This window comes from Rhagoletis zephyria, unplaced genomic scaffold (assembly GCF_001687245.7).
Source record: "Rhagoletis zephyria isolate East Lansing unplaced genomic scaffold, Rhagoletis_zephyria_1.1 Rzeph_scaffold_02915, whole genome shotgun sequence".
In the NCBI taxonomy this organism is placed as follows: domain Eukaryota; kingdom Metazoa; phylum Arthropoda; class Insecta; order Diptera; family Tephritidae; genus Rhagoletis; species Rhagoletis zephyria.
In genome coordinates this window covers 29,066-51,280 of record NW_016159999.1, presented here as the reverse complement: position 1 = coordinate 51,280, position 22,215 = coordinate 29,066, and the positions used below count along the sequence as shown (strand labels likewise).

Sequence of the window (22,215 nt, the reverse complement as noted above, 5' to 3'; positions counted from 1 at the left end):
CAAATTGGTAGCATTGCTTAAAGTTGGATTGCAACTCTGCGTTTTTTCTTCTTGGCATTATGTGCTGTTGGCTTTTTCGATTAAAATAATTTTGGTAATTTCATCTTTTTTCTGCATGTAAAGTGCACTTCGTATAGCTAAATGTTTTGTTTTAATAGCGCTATACAACTTTAAAGCAAATTCGGTTTGCCTTGATCGGTTTCGTTACGTTTTATTTGCGGCCTTGCATGGACAACCTGTGAAACTTGTTTTGTTGTTGTGTCTAAAATTCAAGAAGAAAAGTTACCATGTTCTTGGATGAGGAGTGGTTGATTTTGTAGTGGAGAAAAAAACGGGCATACACGTCAAATAAAACGGTGTAAAGAGCTTAGAAAACTTGTGATTCGATTTTGTGGTGATCGCAGGCGAAGTCTGCAACTAAATTGCTACTCAGCAAACAGTGGAAAAGGAGCAAGTTCATCCGTTTGGGGCGGGGGCGGTGGTTTAGTTGCTGTATGTGATCCTAGCGCTGGCTTGAAGCTGGAATTACTGCTCAACACTAGTTCCGACGCCACCTAGAAATAGGATACAGACTCAAGTTCCAAAAGCGGCTGCACTGACTGCATGTTCGCGAAGTACATAGATGATTAAAAATCGTCGCGGGTGGAAAGAAGTGAAAGGTGTTTAAGTGGTTGAATGAATGCTCCTTTTAATTTAACTCATACTGCCGGGAAATGTTACGCTTTCTTAGTCGCAGGAAGGTGCGTAGCAACTATGTGGAGAGCAGAGGCGGCGTGCCTGGCGGTGCAGGTGCTCCGAATGCGACTAATAGTGGTGGTACGCAAATTAAACCGCACCGCATGCCAGTAAATAAAAATAAAATCGAATGTCGCGTGGTGCTGCTGGACAATACGGATCTCTCCATAGAATTATCGGTGAGCATGAATATGTATGTATGTATGTGTTGAAACTCCAAAGAATTATGCCTATTCCGGAATTCGACGGATGCCATTCGAACGAATCAAATCCGATTCACACTGTCATAACAGGTAACTGCGAATGGTTACATTCGTTCGGATGGCATCCGTCAGATGCCGGACTAGGCATGCACAGCAAAATGTTTTACAAGACTTCAATCGTTCCCACGACAGTCGGGTTTACGTAACCGGAACGACCCAGATTTATATCTGGCCAAGGACTGTCACTCCAGCAACACTCCCCAAAAAGTCTTTGGGGAATTTGTATGCTGCTACAACAACAACAACAACAAGACTTCAATGTAGATTTAGAACGGAAAAGAGAAAGTATGCGAATACGACTTCGTATTAATGTGGAGGATGTGGTAGAAGCATTAATCAAATTATGCGATTAGTAGCACTAGGCCGTTGTATATTTGTTACTTTTTTCTCATTCTATCATTAAAAGTTGATCAACTTGGCAAAAAATCGTGTTCTAAGTAATTACTTGATGAACAAATTTAATTTATCGATTGTAGCATTGTATGTAAATGTATATGCATGTATTAAAACCACGTCGAAATTAGATTGAATAATGAATGATAAAGTACGTAGGTATGTAATTAAAATTTGTTAACCTTTCAAAACTTTTTGTACATAAAATTTATTGAATCTACATAATTTGTAGATATATTTGGCTAAGACAAAGCCTTTTGCCATCCCGGTACATACTACATTCATTTGATATAGGTACATACGAGTACATATCTACATGTGCTTGTTTTAAAAATATTTATGTCTATCTTGACAGAAAAAAGCGCTGGGCAGCTTCCTGTACGAGCAAGTATTCTACGCCCTAGATGTAATTGAAAAAGACTATTTTGGTTTGCAGTTCACAGATGCTAACCACGTTAAACACTGGCTGGATCCAACAAAACCTATTAAAAAGCAAGTAAAAAGTGAGTAAACCTTCTTTAAATTATCGTGCAATTAATAATTTAATGTTAAACATATTTTTTTAGTTGGTCCACCATACACATTCCGCATGAAAGTTAAATTTTACTCATCTGAGCCGAATACGTTACGTGAAGAGTTAACACGCTATTTATTCTTCCTACAATTGAAACAAGATCTTTTAGAAGGTCGTTTAGATTGTCCCGATGATAAAGCAGCTGAACTGTGTGCGCTCGCATTGCAATGTATGAACAAAATTTGAAGAAAAATTGTTTCGCAATATATGTATTCAATAATAATAATCTTCTTTAGCGGAACTTGGTGACTACGATGACCAAGTTCATACAGCAGCCACTGTCTCGGAATTTCGTTTTGTTCCTGAGCAGACTGAGGATCTTGAAATCGCCATATTGGATGAATATAAAACATGTCGTGGTCTGACACCTGCTCAAGCTGAAACAGCATACTTAAACAAAGCTAAATGGTTGGATATGTACGGCGTTGATATGCACACGGTCTTGGTAAGCAATTCCATCTTAATAATGCTACAAGTGCACTGAAAAACAACTTATTATGCAGGGTAAAGACGGTTGCGAGTATCACCTTGGTCTGACACCAACAGGGATTTTGGTTTTTGAACGTGATCAGAAAATAGGCCTGTTCTTCTGGCCTAAGATAAGTAAATTGGATTTCAAAAAGAAGAAGCTTACGCTCATCGTTATTGAAGATGATGATGAAGGTCGCGAGCAAGAGCATACATTTGTTTTTCGCTTGTATAACGAGAAGGCTTGCAAGCATTTATGGAAATGTGCTGTGGAACACCATACGTTCTTCCGTTTGCGCGCACCTGTTAAGGGTCCATCGGCACGTCAGAATTTCTTCCGTATGGGTTCGCGTTTCCGCTACTCCGGTCGCACAGAATTCCAAACCACACAACAGAGTCGTGCTCGTCGCACTGTACAATTCGAACGACGTCCATCCCAACGTTTCGCCAGCCGCCAATCTCATTTGCTACGAGAGCGACAAAAAGCTTCACAAGAAGCTGCTGCTTCAGCTGTTGCAGCTGTAAATGCGCGAGCGGCAGCAGCAGCCGCTGCTGCAAACGAACCAATCAATACTACTATCGATTCTATACTAACGAATACTTCGACAACACAGCAACCTTCAAATGCTGCTACACCCTCGCCATCCATACAAACAGTCATCTACAATGCAGAAGTACTAAATGATTCAGCTACATGCAGCACAGTTGCAGCGCGAAGCAATACTGGTACTCTGCGCCGAAATTCTATGCGATCGGACTCAAGCGGCGAAGACGGCGGCTATAGTAAACTTGATTGTTGTAATAAAGAAGGCTTGACTGTAAAGTATGTATGCCCATATTTTTTAAGTGGTAAAGTAATTAAAAAAAAAAATGCTTTTTAGACTGGATGGTGAAACTAATGGTACAGCCAGCAGCGTTTATCCAACAAGCACGACGAAAAATGCAGATGATACCAATCCATTTAGAAATAATGCTTCCTCGCACCACGGCTCCTTTGGCAAAGCTTCCATTAGTTCAGGTTTCAGGTAATTCTTATAAATGTTTGCTTACTAATTTTATGTCATTGCGCCTTTTAAATAAACAAATTTTCTGTCAATAAGTATATTTCTGTATAAACGCTTGAAATTTATTGCATACTACTATTTCATATTGTTTGATCAAATCGTACTATTTAACTGCTGTAAATGTTTTTCTCTTGAGTGTACACTGCAAGTTGCATTACTGAATTATTGTTTAGTAAATAAGCTTTTTGTTTGTAGCTAAGTGTCTATACATACTAATTTTACATTTATCTCGTTATGCAGCATTAGAAGTGCCTTATCGGATAAAGATAAAGAGCTAGATTCATTACTTAAGTCCATTGTTAAAGATCCATCCCCATCTATACTAGCAACTGAAGCTATTAATGATGCTAACAGTATCAGGTAGAGCCACCTTTTTTTAATGTGCTTCATTTTAACAGTTGAATTTTAGGAAAATTATATAAACATTAATCCTGTTAAATTATTTCCTAGGGTTACCATTAATAAAACTTTCGATATGGAGCATAATACGGAAACATTGAAACGCCTTTCGAATTCGGATAAACCGAATAATCAAGTAAAGCTGGCAAATGTTAGTGGAGGCGCCTTGCCACCGGGTCACATAAAGTGCAATATTTTGAAAGGTATGTTAGCGATATAATTTTATGTAAATCTAAAACTTATATATAAGTATCATGAATATGAATAGGTTTAAACATTTTACCATGTTTTGTTTGTTGTTCTGCATTAATCAAATTCATTTTTACAGCGCGCGTAGAGGAAGAACTTGGCACCAGTGCGCTCTCTAATGTCAATACGAATGCTAAGATGACAAATCAAATGTTTGTGCCTGCTCCCAGTACGGTGCAGCACAACAACAACAACAGCATATTCAGCAGTATTAGTTCGAACAATAACACAACTTACAACAGCGATGGTCCTGACTCACTGAATGCCACCTACATTTCTGTGGTGAGTTTGTAATTATTTTATTTTGAATTCTGTCACAATATGCTTGTATGCGTTTTTATCGGCGGTATTAACTTTATGTACAAATTTTACTATTGTTTATTTATTATTNGTAATTATTTTATTTTGAATTCTGTCACAATATGCTTGTATGCGTTTTTAACGGCGGTATTAACTTTATGTACAAATTTTACTATTGTTTATTTATTATTTGTTTAATTTTACCATTCATAACAATAAAATTAATTCGTCTTAAAATTTATGTTTAATTTGTCTGTCGCTTTTGTTTTTTGTGTTTACATACATTGCTTGTGTTACCATTTTTGTGTTGTGTCTAGGGCGGTGATAAACTAACTTTGAGCATAACCGAACAGAAGCCAACGAGTACCACAACAATATCCAGCGGAGTTGTTGCTACAGTGGGTAGTGGCAACACTGACGCTGGTGTGTCTAATAATTGCTCTACGGATGCTGCCGCTTTACCCCCTACCACAACATCATCGGCGAAGAAGATATCTGCCTCAAAAACAACAATATCACCGTTTTCGAATGCAACTTTTATATCCGATTTTAATTCCATGAGCCCTTCCTTGTCATCCTCGTACAACAATTCATATAACAACTCGATTTTCACCACAGCAGCAGCAGCAAGTCCTACAAGCTTAACGAATGTTAACGAAACATTTACAGTTAGAAAGGGGAATGACTCAACAAAAGAAGGTGATAGCTTATTGACACCCACTACGCCTACAACACCTATTTCCACAATAACCACACCACCGTCTACGCCCACGCATACATTCAACTCTACAGCTGCTGCTAATGCCTCAGCTGCCGAACGATTGATAAATGAAATTTTCATTAATAACATAATCAATAATAACGCGCGTACAACAAATGATAAGAAAGCCTCCGCTAGTACGGCTGGAACTAATCAGGAAACGGAGTTGTATAATATCGATGGGCGCAACCAACAAAAGTCGGCGAATAAGCCATCCGCTGGCACCACACTTTTTTCCACTTTACGTGAACAAGAGCGGCAGCAGCATCAGCAGCTGGCGTCGAATGATGCGAATAATGAGCAAGAGCGAAGCGAAACTGATGCTCAAATACCAACGAAAAAAGAATTTGAAAATAAGGTTTGGATTTGTTTACTTGGGCATTTGCTACGGTGTAGGGGTTTTGCATGCTGAACCATTTTTGTCTTTTGTTTTCGATTTATGTTTTGTGTTTATTTTCGTAATTTGGGTTTATTATTTTTTTTTTTTTTTTAAATAATGTTTTATGTACTCATTAAGTTATTTTTGATTCTTTGTTTGTTTTGCAGCATCCGAATAATCATTCCGTCACACATATACCGTCTCACAACGATATGCTCTCGCCTTGGCTAGTGTCATCGGAGGTAGTTTCAGCGCCAAAAGGTAAAGAACCAACGATTCTACGAAAATCTGTCATTACAACGCAATTGTAAGTGCTCAATCAGCTAATATTTGAAATATGTTATACTTTTTAAAATGTGTAAACTACGAATTACAAATTGTTTCGAACTCAAATCTATTTATAGAGAGGTTCGATAGAGTAGCGAATGGTATTGGTGATGCGTCAAGTAGTTACTTTATTTTTAAAACGATAACTTAAAATTATTTCTATAACTATTGTTTACTTATTCCACAAACATGGCATTATTTTTGAAATTCGAAATTCCAAATTTAGTACATACATATTTATTATACACATGCAGCTAATGGATATGTGTAAATGATAAGACATTTTACGCAATTCTACACAGTATAGTAATACCTAAATAATAAAATCAATTTTTTAAGCGCTGAACAATGTTAATTTGTAACGAAAGTTTGTGCCTTATTGTACTACATTATTTCAATGTTTTTAAAGATTTAAGCAGCTGCGAATAAGAACCCGCCTTTATAGCATTTTAAATGTTTTTGCATGCAAACATAAACACGTAAATCAAAATTAGTAATTATATATATATCCTACTAAATAATAGCAAGGAACAAATGGCATTTAAACGGAGTTTGTGGTTTGAGAGACTAATTTAAGTGTTTGCTTATGTACCGTTGTATTGTAATGCTGTATGACAAATGTGCGGAATGTATCACATAAGTTACTTATGCGTGCGCGCGTATTATTAATTGTCTTTTGCAAAGTCTCCTCATGTAAACAAGTTGCGTTGACATTTGCCCAAAGTGGCAAAGCGATATTTTATAGTCTGTTTATACAATAGCATGCTCACATAAAATATATGTAAGTATGTAAGTACATACATATGCCCACTAAATTGTTGCTTTATAATTGGCGCTTAATAAAGTGTTAAACCTTAAGCTGAACTTATGTGAATTATATGAGTTTTTATAAGCTTCTTGGAAAAATAACATGTTAAAATAATCAGATTCGTCTATCTAAGTTAAAAAAGATGTGCACTGCTTTATCAGAGAATGAAAATAAACTCATAATGAAAATGAAATATGGCAAGTACACGAAAGAGTAAAACATTTAGCTTTTATGCAGAAATTATTCAATAACTAATATTATATGTCATTTCGAAACTTTTCATATATATAGTACGTATTTACAGAGCCATCAGTTGCCTTTGAAAGGACTCTTATAACTAATGCTTAGCGTTAAAGCGTGCGATAAGGCTTGCGTGACAGTCTGAAATGATATTTTTGATTAAACGATATGTAAGATTCCCTTTAGAGTCTAACCACAAACTTCGTTAAACAATTTTCCAAAATATTCCTTTACTATCACAAAGAATGCATTGCATGTACATTAGGGTGGTCCAAAAATACATAGAAAAATAAACTTTTGATTTTTCCTGCTGCCACCCCCTAGAGCTGAAGAATATCACAAATAAGGAAAGGCGTGTTTTTTATTTTCGAAAGGGTTAATATTTACCCGTGCCACCGGTTTCCCATGCATTTTACATGGGGAAAATACATTTTTTCGTAAAATTGCAATAAAATCGTTAAAACTAATTATTTTTTGATTGAATTAGACCATTTCCCTTCATAAGTCTTAAAACAATTACACTTGATGCTTATTTAACTTCAAAAGTTTGCAAAGTGTGTTTTAATAACCGATAACCGTATCTGTTATATACAAAAATTTGTTATTTTATATTGACCACATAACGCAAGAACAGCTCAATGGAAGTATTTATTTGTTTTTTTTTTCATTCAGTTCGACTATTTCTGTGGGTATGTGGTAAAAATTTTTGAAAAATATGGTTGCCATATATTTGAAAATTTAAAATTATTTAAAGGTCAATTAAAAAATTAGGTTTTTTCAACTAAACTAAAATCGTTTGAAGAAATTTAAAACATTTTTTTACGGGGTTGCCACCTTACTAAAAAATTCAATAACGGTTATTAATGGTTTAAGCTTATTTAATAGCACAATATGGGTATCAAGGTTTATGTACTCCCAGCAAAGGTTTTTGAAAATACATACTTTAATTCACATATATTTTTGGATAGGGTTGCCATTTATCTATAATAACAACTTTTTTAAATCATGCTACATGCGGTCAAGTATAATATGAGTTTCAAACAAGCTTTAATACCTACATATTTCTGGATAGAGTTCGCACATATCTAAGACATTAACTATCGAATGTGTAAAAATGCATATTGCATCATTTCACTTAACTTACGTAATTACCTCATCTTAGTTGAGAGATGGGTTGCAACCCTGTTTAGAAACATGTTAGTCCAAAGCTTATACATATTGTGGTATTTAAAAAGTTTAAATTTTTAATATTCATTGTTCTTTTCTTTTTTTTAGAAAGGTGGCAACCCCGTTCAACAATATTTTGAAATGTCTTCAAACGCTTTTAGTTTTGATGAAGAAACTTAAATATTTTATTGACCTTCAATTAATTTTAAATTTTCAAATATCTGGCAGCCCTATTTTTCAAAATTTTTTCTACCACGAACCTACAGAAAACATCGAGTAGAATGCAAACACGAATTACACACATTCATTGATGTGGTCATTAAAATGTTTAATAACTAATTTTTGTATGTATATAAAAAACAGATAATATTATCTGTTAATAAAATACACTTAGTAAAATTTTTAAGTTAAAAAAGCATCATAGTGTTATTTTTTGAAGACTTCTGAATGGAAATACTCTTATTCGATCAAAAATATTTGTTTTTAACGATTTCGTGAAAAAAAAAAATATTTTCCTCATGTTAAATACATGTGAAACTTCAAAGGCCCGGTGGCAAGGGTAAATATTAATCGATTTCGGAAAAAATACAAGTCTCCTTATTTTTGATATTCTTCAGATCTGGGGGGTGGCTGGAAGAAAAAAATTTTGGGCCACCCTAATGTACATGCTTACTTGCTTATGTACAAGCAAAGTTTCCATTTATGTGGTAGTAATTAATCTATTCTTAAAATAAAATATGAGTATTATTTTATAGCAAATCCTTTTACTATGATCGGAATTGGCATTAATGGTCGCAATAATATTTTGATCAATCCCGAAAAAAACACAACATACTTTTACCCAATATATACTCTGAAAATACATTTATACATACATATATATACATATATGTACTTAATAACATATATACATACTTTTAAATAATATACAATATTTACCTATATTTAATTTAGTGTATTAATATATAGATTTATTGTTAAAATATAAATATACATATATATTTTTTAATGAAATATACAAATAAAATATATTTAAAAACAAAATTATTAACTTTAACTCATATACGTGTATTCGTGCAAATCCGTACATACAGGTTTTTTAATTTTTCCAAATCATAAACTGAAGGAAGAAAGCATCCACAATAAATGAAGATACATGCGAATTGCAGAAGAAATACCCAGAAATTTTCATCGAAATTTAAAAATTTTTCGTCAGCAATGACTATAGAAATAGGTGTCTGATAAATTACATTGAATGGTAATCAGTGCTAACGCTGGCATCAGATCACCTGTCCATAGTAATCGCTATTGACGCCCGTGAGATTTTTTCACATCCGAAAACCGTAAACTCTTTTCTAAATAATCTGATTAAAAGAGTTTGAAACTTTGATGAAGATTTGCAGAATTTTTATAATTTTTGTACAAAGTTTGAAATGTGAATTTATATGGTGTTTGAATTTGCATATGTAAATGCTACTTTTTTGTATCTACTCGTATGTACCATATATTGGAACGTATCCGAAAAGTAACATTTACATATGAAAATACATATCGTGGAAGAGCGCTATAATTGAGACTGTTTCCGGGAACATGCCGACCACATATTCAAAGCTCTTCCATTGCGAACATACGCGTGAGTAGTTGTGCGCAATATCCGGCGGGACTCGCACACGTGCGTGATCTAATCCGCCAGTCTAATCCGTATCAGGGATCTCAATAAGGACTTTAGTAAACTTATCAATGAACTTAAGCGGAAAACGTGGAAAGATCATCTTAAGACCTGCAATCTCTCCAGTGGGGCAAGCAAACTGTGGGCAGCAGTTTTAGCAGTCAGTTTTCAAATTGTCACTGTCCACCCTGATCATCCCCGAGATATGAAAAATAGGTAGGATCATTCCCCTTCTCAAGACTGGGAACAAGGCGAACGCAGGAGACTCATATCGGCCCATATTCCTCCTTTCGCTAGTGGCAAAAACAACCCCCAGGCGGACGAAGTATTTGAAACTAGCCGAACACCAACATGGTAAAATACATTTTTAAATGCCATGACCACACAGATGAGCGATGGTATGAACCAACGTCGACCCTGCGTTAGGAAGATCCACCGCCACACTTTCCACTAACCTGGACTAAGGACGTCAGGCTGGAACTGGACGTCCACGTCGATGAACACAGGATACCGACGGTCAACGATCCGAAAATCTTGGGAGTCACATTCGACGGCCTTATTTGTTTTTCAGCGCACGCCTCAGTCAGTCAAATGAGAGCCCTATTTGAAAGTTTGCCTATAAGATTTCACTATAAGGCAGCCTAATGTCAGAAAATAAAGAGAGGAAGCTCTTTTATTACTTCACCTGTTTATTTCGCCATGGGTAAAAAACGAAAGAAAGAAAACATGTGTTTGATTGACCCGCTTTCAGAGCCTCCTACTTTTTTAAAAATTGTAAATATGTATATATGTTTTTACTTTTTTATATATTTTTCTTCCTTTTTTATTTATTTTTAATTCTTCATTTAGTGCGGGCCCCTAGGCTGGCGCCTATGTAGCCTGTCCTTAAATTCGGCCCTGTTTACATACACTGAAATATTTAGCTTCACTATAGCAACTAAATCTTTAATGAATTTGCACAAAATTTCTAAGGACGATATGCAAAAGTGTTTACAATATATTTGCAAATTATGTACAACATGTGTCTGACCAGAAATGGAAAATAAGTTTTTAAATATGCGAATGCTTCAGCAACTAAACAACCAAACAAACACACATAATGCTTTTTCTCTACGCTAGTGTAGGTACGAATATGTCGATGGAATATTTTTAGAAACCTCAAACATATTTTTGAATATTTATTTGTAGTAGATGTATGGGGTAGACAACTGAAGATATAAATCACACACCGTGGGCGAACATAGAATATAAACACGAAGATTAACTAAACTGTCGAAGGCGGGTGAATCACTCAGCAAACGTAGCAGAAGCGAACGAGCTTTATATGGAAGAAACTTGGTACGAGCGGATACACCTTGTGCGTACGGTGACCATCCGTCCTGTATTATACGGGACAGTTCTCTTTTTTGACCCATTGTCCTGGTTATTTTTTTATATTTTATACGGGACGCCAAATGATCTGTATTTCTTTAACATCCTGTATTTGTCCCGTATTCGGTGTTCCGACGCCTTAACAGCTCATTAAAATGGCACGCTTATTTAATGTTTATTATTTATTTTATGAAAGTAAAGGTCTTTTCCTAACAAAAACCATATAATACCAATTTTCCAACTTTGTGCAAAAAAATAATTCTGCAATGTTTCGCCAAAATTTCAAACTTTTTAATTAGAATTTTTAGAAACAATTTTTGTTTGCAGTTTTGTAACTCATTAAAATTGCTCATTTGTTTCTCTTAAAAAAGAAATGGTCGAACATACTTTCTTTGTATGAAAAAAAAGTGTAACACTGTCAATATAAAAAAAAATTGCCAAAATCAGTGGTAAGCCTTACCGACTTAAAATTGCTCTTTATTTTACCGAAATTTTACGAATTTTTTTAACAAATTTTACGCGGTAAAAATTTCGAGAAAATTATCCTACAAATTTGCGATGATAAAGATACTGTTTCAGTGTGGAAAAAATTTGCAAAATTATTTTTTGTCCCGTATTCGGCTCTCATAAATATGGTCACCCTACTTATGCGCGATCTCTTCGTGGCTGCATTTGCGGGCGTCTTTCGGCTGTTTGTGCAGGTGGCTGGCATTCGAATGCCGTCGAACGGAGGAAAGGCGCTGCTATTTTTGCTGTTAAGCGTCTATTTTCAGCGTACTAATGGACTTATGGCTATGCTATCTAGATACATACACGAGTACTTAGCTGCCGTGTGTGGGGGTTGTATACTGCTGCTTAATGGAGATGTATGGTTTTAATATATGAAGGTATTTTCCTATATGCATTGGAACGCTATTTGTTCCTCTTCTAAGTTCCTAATGGAGTGCTCATACTCTTGTTGTAGTTTTTTGCCCCCTCAAATAAAAACGCATTTTTAGTGTTTGTAGATTTCAATTAAATTATAGGTGTATAAGTACATATATATTTTCAATAATTGCTTATTTTTCGTGGGATTTTCATTGTAGTGTTTTTTCTCTTTAGTGTCCTCGCATATATACGTATTTTTCAATAGTGTTATAATCTTTGGTATATCTAGTGCCGTTGTTGTTGCTACATCTTTGTTCTTATAAAAAATATTTACATACATAATTAATTTTAAAATAAAGTAATAAACGTTTACAAATAAAACAAATACAATACATAGCAAAGGGGGGAGCTGTAAAGCCCTCAGTTTTCTGATTCTCTTGTTTGAGCGTTTAGAAGCATTTGCGGTGGACAATGCCGGGGCCGGATTCATCGTATTCCTGTTTCGAGATCCACATCTGTTGGAAGGTGGAGAGGGAGGCCAAGATAGAACCACCGATCCATACGGAGTATTTACGCTCTGGTGGGGCAATGATCTTGATCTTGATGGTGGATGGCGCCAAGGCAGTGATTTCCTTTTGCATACGATCGGCAATACCTGGGTACATGGTGGTACCGCCAGACATGACAATGTTAGCATACAAGTCCTTACGGATATCCACATCGCACTTCATGATGGAGTTGTAGACGGTCTCGTGGATACCGCTCGATTCCATACCCAAGAATGAGGGCTGGAAGAGTGATTCGGGGCAGCGGAAACGTTCATTACCAATGGTAATCACTTGACCATCAGGCAATTCATAGGATTTCTCCAATGAGGTCGAGGCAGCGGCAGTGGCCATTTCTTGTTCAAAGTCCAAAGCAACATAGCACAATTTCTCCTTAATATCGCGCACAATTTCACGCTCAGCAGTGGTGGTGAACGAGTAGCCGCGCTCAGTCAGAATCTTCATGAGGTAATCAGTCAAATCGCGACCAGCCAAATCCAGACGGAGGATGGCATGAGGCAGGGCATAACCTTCATAGATGGGTACTGTGTGTGAGACACCATCGCCAGAGTCCAACACAATACCGGTGGTACGACCGGAGGCGTACAGTGAGAGCACAGCCTGAATGGCGACGTACATGGCGGGTGTGTTAAAGGTTTCAAACATAATTTGGGTCATCTTCTCACGATTGGCTTTGGGATTCAGTGGCGCTTCGGTAAGCAATACTGGATGTTCTTCGGGTGCGACACGCAACTCATTGTAGAAAGTGTGATGCCAGATTTTCTCCATATCATCCCAGTTGGTGATAATACCGTGCTCAATGGGATATTTCAGGGTGAGGATACCTCTCTTCGATTGCGCCTCATCGCCGACATACGAGTCCTTCTGACCCATACCGACCATCACACCTTGATGACGTGGGCGACCCACAATTGAGGGGAAGACAGCGCGGGGTGCGTCATCACCGGCGAAACCAGCTTTGCACATACCGGAGCCATTGTCAACAACCAGAGCAGCAACTTCGTCGTCACACATTTTGTTTCGTTATTTTTCTTGGATGCTAATACTGCGGAAATTGCAAAGAAAAAAAGAGAAGGCGAAGAGGTGCGGGTAAGTAGTTGTTGTTGTCATGACGTTTTTAATTTTATTCTAGATTATGAAACATTTTTGAAGAATTTTCTGTAATTTTTTTCTTCTTTTTTCTGATTATCAAGTTATTTCTACCCGAATAACGGCATTCGTGGGCGAACGAAATTCCATTTGAAATATATTTTTTAAATTACGGAATTCGATAGCGAGTTCGCTTTTCAAATGTAAATTGTATTGGAGAGCAAATATTTGCCTTTTTCTTTGTGCGATCCAATCGAATTTCATTCGAATACGGTTGCCGTGACTCGGCGGGCCCTGGTTATATGATTACGACCCTTCAGAGTACTTAATTGTTGCAAAACTGAATGAAGAATAAAACCAGATAACCTGCTAACGGGCAGTTGTGATAACTTTTTTGTTCAAAATCGGGCAGTGATTCGAAAAATTGCCAAAATTTGCGTTAAACAAATTTTGGTGAAATGTGCAAAGTTTGGCACGTTGTTTGTAAAAAACTAAAATTTTATTTGCGATATGTTACTTTTAGCTTTTAAAAAGCGCAAAAAATAACTGCAAGTACCATAAAAGTGAAAAATGGAAATTTTTCTGACATTTTTTGCTTATTTTTAAAAAGTATTGTTTTCCTAATGCATTTAAGTTATTTGCATACATAAATATTTAAGATTTTAAAAACTTTTAAGCAAAAAAAATAATTGTGAAACAAATACGCATAAAAAATATTTTACTTAATGTTTTGAGTTTCAAAAAATTTATGTCATTGCTTTTATTTATTTACTAAAACTAAACTAAATTTTAATTTGTGATGTTACTTGTAGCTTTTAAAAAGCGCAAAAAATAACTTCAAGCACCATAATAGTGAAAAATGCAAATTTTTCTGACATTTTTGCTTTTTTTGTCATTTTGTTTGTTTTATCGCTTGTTTGGAATGTGATTTAAACCAACTCTTATTGGTAACTGGTACTAAAAAAAATGTTATTGTTTTTATTTATTGTTTATTTTTTTTTTTTAATTTTGCATATTTGTATTTAATTTAATTTACAGAATGAATAGTCTTAATTTTCTTATGCCTTTTTGATATTCTATAACCGTTAAGCCGACAAAAATTACTAAATAAATTTTAAAAGCATCAAAAGTTAACGGTCTCAAAATTTTAAATTTATAATAATAACATCTTCAACACAATTTATTTGTTTAGTATTTAAAAAAATGAAACACAATTTTTTTTAATATTTTCCGTCAACTTTTTATAATTCGCAAAATTTTGTAATGCTTAGTGTTTAGTGTTTAAATTTAAATATTTTTTTTATATAATTTTCAATATGAAATTTTAAAATCCAATCACGTTCCAAACATGTTTTTTAATCGACTCAAAGGATTGACTGCATTCCAAGACGTAGAATTTTATGTAATCCATTCTTTAAAATATTCTTCCACGTTTATTTATTGTATTTCACACATTTCACTGATAAAATATTTGAATATCTTTTTTTTTCTGTTGTAAAATATCCAAGTTTTCTCAGTTGCACTAACCTTTTCTAATTAAATAATGAAATGAAGAGACAAACCTACACTTTCACCGTAGAACTGCGAGTGACTACTGGACATGCCACCACTAATATTTATACTGTCTACAAGAATCAAAACCAAATGAAATTTTCATTTTTCAAAATCGCACACAAGCAAAGGAAATTCCAATTGTGTACACGAACGCATACAAGCACAAATTGTATGCATTGTACGCAAATACCGTAGGTGTGTTGCTATGGGTGTGGGGTCCTATCGGCGCATGCATACATACATATGTATATTGTGACCCACAGTCAGTTAGAATATTTTTTGATATAATTTTGCGGAAGAAGAGCTGTAGACGCCTAGTGCGGTGTACTGAAATAAACAGAACATTTACAGGCTACAGTATAAACATACATATGTGCATACATACTACAGAAGTATACATATTTACATGTATGTTATTATTTTTATTTTTGTAAGTATTTACATATTTACATATGTTTTCCACTGAATTTTTAGCATCTTTCAGTCGATCAAAACATAAATGGACTGCCAGTGCATGTTGATGAGTAAAAGCACACATACACTCAAACACATCCATCCCACACTTACACAAGTACATATATGTATGTCTGTTTAATGTGCCTGCGCCCCACACCTCCCCGCCCCCACCCCTAAGCGCACAAACAAATACACAAATGATTTCAAAAATGATTTTTCTCCGATCTCGTGCCGAAACGATCTAGCCACATAGCAGCACGAGTGAGTGGGCCGAGACGCTGGCGCTGCTGCGGAGGCCGTCTGAAATAGGCAATTAATTTTTGAAAATAGAAAAGGTGCCAAACGTATTCCAAACACTGAAGCACCGCACAAATACAATGACAAGTGCAACGATGTTGCTGTGGAAAAATCAAAAATATTTTTATGAAAATATTTCTATAGTCTGTTTTTATTCTCTCTGACATTTTTGTGGGATTAGCGATTTGCTTTTGTTATTGTGTACATACTTATGTACATATGTGCGAGTACATATTTTGGCCCTATATGCACCCGCACACTTATGTGTACCTAGGTACTACGTCGCATGCCCGACCCCCTAATAGCCAATGGAAGTTCTTTGTTTTTATGTCTGTTTTGCTTTGTTGGTCCCTTTGTATCCGCGCATACATATGTACATACATACTACATACTAACACTCATATGTATGTATGTACGCTCTGCGTTTTGCTTGTAAAATTTTTGTTGGCAGGAAACATCTTCTTCGCTTGTTTACGTTTGATATTTTTGAGTATATTTAAGTGGCAACGTTAGCATACGTTTGCCTCTTCCCATAAATGGATTGGATGGAAAATTGTGGGCAGCACAGCACAAACATTTCTATGTATGTATGTATGTATGTTGAAATCTGCGTATAGGAATTTGTGCACGCAAATGCAAATGTTAACCCATCAGGTGATGAAAATATTGAGATTTTCGAAATGAGTAATCGCTTAAGTCTACAATTAAAAATATAGCACTTTTTGTGTCTAATTTGAATTCATTCAATAAAAAATATGTATCTATGTATGCAAAAAATGTCAGCTAAAAAAGGAGTATGCTGACGTCCATATATGGGTATTGAAGAAATCAAGCAAGTATAGCAGATACACACATACATACCTTCATACAAGCAAATATTTTAAGGAAGGGCCCTGAAAGATAATTGAAACATCTTATCAGTAATAAAGATGTGCCTTATTCAGTCATGTGGAACGTCATAGAGTTTGGTATTAAATCATCAACAATTTATAATGACTGTGGTATGCAGAAAGCCGAAATGCTTAATTTTTCCTCAATAAGGCAAACATGTTAGAACACTTATATAAAGTTCGTGTTATCAAATCCATTAATATCAATAGGACAATCCAAAATATGCACTTAAAAACTTATATGAATTTTTTTCCACCGAATATTGAGCAAAATGAGTACATTAAAAAATTTAAAATTTTTTTTAATTTTTTTAGATTTTTTTTTTAATTTTTTTTGAGTATGCAGTCTTGTAGCCTATTAAATTTTAGTATAATAAAGTGCAAGTTTTAAGCTACTGTAAAATTGCGTTGATTTTTAATATTTTTTATGCTGACTGCTATTTGCATTTTTTTCTTATGGAAGAAAATGCGCAAAATCGTAAAAATTTCAATTTGTTTTGTTCCAGAGTCGAATACCGGTACATCGCAAATCGACCACTCATGCTTTCTGTTGTCGCATTTAAGGGGTTATTCTAGGAGGTGACAATTGACTCCCGGTGCGTAACTTTGCCCTAGTGCTTGTAGTAGTACCACGAAGCCTGTAACCGCCCACGTTTTGTATCTCATTACGTAACAAAAATATGCTCTAAGAAATATAACTGTTTGGAAAAGCTTTAAGCATTTCATCAGCGTGTTCCTGAAACATCAGCCTGAAAAACACGCCCGAACATATTTTGGGTTGCCCTAATTGTCAACATGAGAAAAATTCACACATTTATGGGGCGCTTATATCCATTTATTTTTGTATTGAAATATACGAGGGGCACTAAATAAGTCTCTAGGCTAGAAAAAAATGTTTGCCGTGAAAATGGTGTTTTTATTTATGCTCAAACTAGGACTGAAGGCTCCATACGGATTTTTTGAACGTCCCGATAAAACGAATATCTGATTAAAAGATCCGAGTATCCGGATAACAAAATGAACGGATATTAACAGGATATCCTGAGAGCAAAATTAACGGCTATTAACCGGATATTCGCATAACAAGATATAACGGATACACGGATAGTTCCAGCTCTAGCTCAAACCAATTGGTGAAGCATTTTTCCAGCAGTGAATTCGGCGCCCCAAAAATGCGGTTTTTGAAAGCTTACCCTGATGGGAACTAAAAGAAACCGTTGGGTGTCAAGTCAGGACTGTACGTCGCATAGTGGTACAGTATCATAAATGTTTAAAAAACAAAAAATAAGGAGTCGGTGTAGAACCTAAATTTTCTGTATGCGACTTTTATGGACAAAAATCAATAAAAAAAATTGGCGTGGTCGATATAAACCTAACCTCAAAAGTCTTGCCATGAAAAAGCGCACCAATGAATATATGACTCCGTAATTTTGTCCGTATGTTGTATGTGAACCCTCAAAAATTGGGCGTAATCGGTTTATTTCAAAGCATACCTCCCATACAAACCTAACCTCAAAAATGCCATAAAAGGCATTAAAAAGCGGATAAATGAACATGTCATAACCTTCTCTTTTTTGTGACGTCGGTTAAAAATAAGAAGGTAGTTTCACTTTGAAATTTTTTGGCACAAACTGTGCTTATGTCGTTTATACTTCTTTTAGATTGCTGCAAGTAGCGCTGCCACCTCAACAAATAATTGTTTTGGAAATTTTAATATTTTTTAAGGAATTTTGTATGCATTAAAAAATAATAACACGCAAGGCAAATTTACTTATTTCATCGTATTAGCAGAGCTGTTAATAAGTATGTATTGATTTGAAATACCTTTAATTAACTTATCGCAAAAAAATTTGCGTTATCTGCAGTGTTACCTGAAATATAACTACATACATCTTGCCCTTTAAGAAATTTAGGAATTAAATGTTGTTTTAACTTGCATCCTATTTAGTGGAAATATGGTTAAAAGCAGTTTACCGTCAATGAAAGCAGCAATGGCTGCATAAACTTATTTGTAATAACGCATGATTTAGTCATGAAGAGGTAGGTAAAAAATTTCCTAATTCCAGATAAATTACTCGCTGTACTGCTGCTGGTGTCGCGTTTCGCTTAGTGGGTGGAACAAACAAACAAACAACACCTTTGTGAAGTTACCATGCACATGACCATCCCGAAATATGCAACTAATCGTACTAAATAATGACGAAAGTAATTGCATACACAAATAGATTCTCTATGTGTCTTACGCAATGTAATACGAGTATTTTAGTAGCCTTCCCTTTTATATTTAATTTTAGAAATAAATTACTAAAAGCTCGCTATAAAATTATGCTCCAAATAAATATATATATTTTTTTAATAATTTTTGAAATATTTTTTTTAAAAGCAAAAAACCACTTTTTAATTTTTTCAAAGAATATGGTAGCTTCAATATAGAAGAAAATGTCACAAGCAGAGTTTACGTCAAATGGGAACAATGGCGAATAAAAGGAAGCTACCTTTAAATATTTGTATAATAATAAAATTCCGAAATGTTGCTCATATGTTATGATGTTTTCTTTTCTAAATACCAAAAAATGATGCCTTCTTCCTTACGATCTTTACTTTTTCTGTAGCTAGAAGACGTACAAAAACCAAGGGAACAAAGTTTTTGTCGGCATGTATGAAGTATAACTGTTTTTTGCTTATATTTATTAAAATATTTGGTCGTTTGCAGGGACTTTTTTGGACAAGTAAATGCCATATTTTCATGTCAAAATACAACGAAAGCAATTGCAATTGGTCGGTTTTCGTTGCCTTTTCCCTATTTATGCAAGATTTTTGACAACAAATTTGGTTGTGCACCTCTCAGAGTTAACTGTTCTACGTTGCTCTAACGCTACTTTAAGAAAATGACTTGGTCTTGCGAAGAAAATTCATATAAGCTGGTTGACGTTTTCCTTTATCATAGTTATGTCATCTGTTTCAACATGATTTAAAAACATCATTTATTCAAAATATTTGTAAAGAGCAGTATTTTCAGGAATACTCTATATGCATGCATTTATATAGACACTGTATACAGAATAACATTTTAAAGAAAGCCGCTGCAGCCGCGTGGTTACATATGCGTACTATCTTTCCGCAGCATCAAGGTTCGATCCCTGGTCAAAGCGGCATCAACACATAATTAGAGAAAATGATTGATGATGAATGGTAAACCTCTGAGTATATTTAAGCCATGAAAAAGCTTCTCATATAATCCATTTGCCGTTCGGAGGCGGCATAAAACTCTAGGACCGTCCATCAAGACACACACCACAAATTGCAGGAGAAACACAGCCGATCACTTAGCAAGCGCCAAAATATTATTTATTATTGTTATTGAACAATACTTTTGAGAGACCGAAGTTTTGGAGAGAAGGGTGACGCGGTTGGCATCAAACGTCCCATATGTAGCTACATACATATATAGATATCTTCGGCAAAGGGGTAATGAAGTTTTTTACAGGCACTTAACCGAAAAAACTAAGTTTTTTTACTTTTAAATATTAAATGTGAATTGCTGGAACTAGTTACAAATTGAAATGCATACTAATAAATTTATGGAAATATATATGTAATACATAATTCAAGTTTACCTTAAAGTTTTTTTTTAAACCATCGTTAAGAATAATATATCCTCCGATTTGGATATCAACAAAAAAAGCGTTGGAAAAAACTGTTTAGAATAATAATAAAATATAATACATACATACATACATATGCAATTAATTATTTCTACGCTAGCAGGTTGTAGGCGAGTGAGTTTTAGTATAAAAATAGAAAATTCTGACAATTTAAGCACATGATAAATATAGCCACTTCGGATTATACTAAATATTTGTATAAACGTAAAAGTTCGCACTTTGATTTTATATGTACCTACATACATATGTACGAGTTAATATGTTTTCATTCTATGAAACAAGCAGATGCATACATACATACATATTGTACATACACCCACTGGGAAAGTAAGTAAGATTACGAGGTAATCCATGTTGTTTACACCACGGTTGCCACACGGCAAAAAATTTTCTGACCAGATTTACAAAAATAGTTACCTAAAAGTTACCGAGTAAAAAACAACATTTTATTATACAATAAAAAATAGAATTGTAAAAACAAACCTCGTTTATCTGCCATAAATAAGATATAGGTACAATAAATATTTTTATAAAAAGAAAACTAAACAAATTAATTTTACAGATGTCAGCTAGTCTGCCGTAGAGTAGAAGAGCCTATCTACAAAAAAAAATTTTAGTAATATGAGAAAGTACGATCTATAAAAAATAAATAAGGTATTTTATCGACTTTTTTATAGATTTTGTTATCGAGGTTTTTATCGATTTTGTTATATAATTTATTAATTTTGTTAGATATTTTTTATCGATTTTGTTATCGATATTTTTATCGATTTGTTATCGACATTTTTATTGATTTTGTTATTGATTTTCTAATCGATTTTTGTTATCGATTTTGCTAATCGGTTGTCGTGGAAACGCTGTTTTAGTATGTGGTTAGTCTGTTCCTTTGAACTTCGGACTAAAACCTGTGGAACTGTCAAACTACAATTTTACTCTCTCAAGTGAGAGTAAAAGGAGAACAGATGCAGAAGTGCACGGGAACGTAAAAAGCACTCTCTCAAAAGTGTTCCCACTTACAGGTTTATGCCAATAGGAACGACTTCCTGTATGTTCTGACTAAATCCTGTAAACCGGACTGCTATTGGAACAGAATAATTATATATCTATATGTGGGAAACATTAACAAGTGTTGCTATTTTTGATTAAATTTTATTTAGTCTTTTCCAATAGCAGTCCGGTTTACAGGATTTAGTCAGAACTTACAGGAAGTCGTTCCTATTGACATAAAACTGTGAGTGGGAACACTTTTGAGAGAGTAACTGAGCAAATGTTCCTAGTCAGAAGTTACAGGATTTAGTCCATAGTTTTTTTTCCTGTAAGTTCATGAAAAGTGTTAAGCGATCAGCTGATTTGCATGTGCAAACAAAAACGGAAAGCGGTGTAAGCAAAGATCATTGTATTTGTACAAAAATGGAAGTAAACAACGAAATATTTGAATATGTATAGATTTTTATAATTAGTTAGTGATATTTCAGCCAAATAAGTGTTGTACAAATGACATGTAAACAAACTGACTGAAGTTTTTACAGGAAATAGTGTTTTTAGCGTTCCCATGCACTTCTGCATCTGTTCTCCTTTTACTCTCATTTGAGAGAGTCCTTCTATAGTACAGAATAACTTACTTTTTCTTTGTTACCGACAACGAAAACAATATTGACAGCCATA

The 22,215-nt window shown here is 34.6% G+C and overlaps 2 protein-coding genes across 4 annotated transcripts; one reads left to right on the top strand and one right to left on the bottom strand.

Annotated features, from left to right (window-relative positions):
* Positions 1-8,225, top strand: yrt (erythrocyte membrane protein band 4.1-like yurt). Of its 3 annotated transcripts, XM_017622743.1 has the most exons (12): positions 1-94; positions 159-914; positions 1,747-1,894; positions 1,958-2,134; positions 2,202-2,410; positions 2,469-3,256; positions 3,315-3,458; positions 3,738-3,857; positions 3,948-4,099; positions 4,225-4,427; positions 4,763-5,563; positions 5,752-8,225. In XM_017622743.1, exons 2-12 carry the CDS (start codon positions 714-716, stop codon positions 5,893-5,895), a joined length of 3,087 nt encoding a protein of 1,028 aa, XP_017478232.1. In that variant the 5' UTR covers positions 1-94; positions 159-713; the 3' UTR covers positions 5,896-8,225. The 3 variants fall into 3 exon arrangements, with proteins under 3 accessions (XP_017478232.1, XP_017478231.1, XP_017478233.1); XM_017622742.1 differs by having other exon boundaries at positions 23-914; XM_017622744.1 differs by lacking the exon at positions 4,763-5,563 and having other exon boundaries at positions 23-914.
* Positions 8,226-12,214: 3,989 nt separating this feature from the next.
* LOC108368005 (actin-3, muscle-specific) lies at positions 12,215-15,295 on the bottom strand. The gene is made up of 2 exons (XM_017622741.1): positions 15,216-15,295; positions 12,215-13,644 (listed from the first exon to the last, which is right to left on the bottom strand). Exon 2 carries the CDS (start codon positions 13,611-13,613, stop codon positions 12,483-12,485), a length of 1,131 nt encoding a protein of 376 aa, XP_017478230.1. The 5' UTR covers positions 13,614-13,644; positions 15,216-15,295; the 3' UTR covers positions 12,215-12,482.
* Positions 15,296-22,215: the final 6,920 nt, after the last annotated feature.

What these genes read in the sequence shown, in the direction of transcription:
- LOC108368005 (XM_017622741.1), bottom strand. Translation starts at nt 13,613, where the DNA reads ATGTGTGACGACGAAGTTGCTGCTCTGGTTGTTGACAATGGCTCCGGT.
- yrt (XM_017622743.1), top strand. Translation starts at nt 714, where the DNA reads ATGTTACGCTTTCTTAGTCGCAGGAAGGTGCGTAGCAACTATGTGGAG. An exon ending in AAAGTGCAATATTTTGAAAG is followed by an intron (nt 4,100 to 4,224) that starts GTATGTTAGCGA and finishes TCATTTTTACAG; the next exon opens with CGCGCGTAGAGGAAGAACTT. An exon ending in AAAAAGAATTTGAAAATAAG is followed by an intron (nt 5,564 to 5,751) that starts GTTTGGATTTGT and finishes TTTGTTTTGCAG; the next exon opens with CATCCGAATAATCATTCCGT.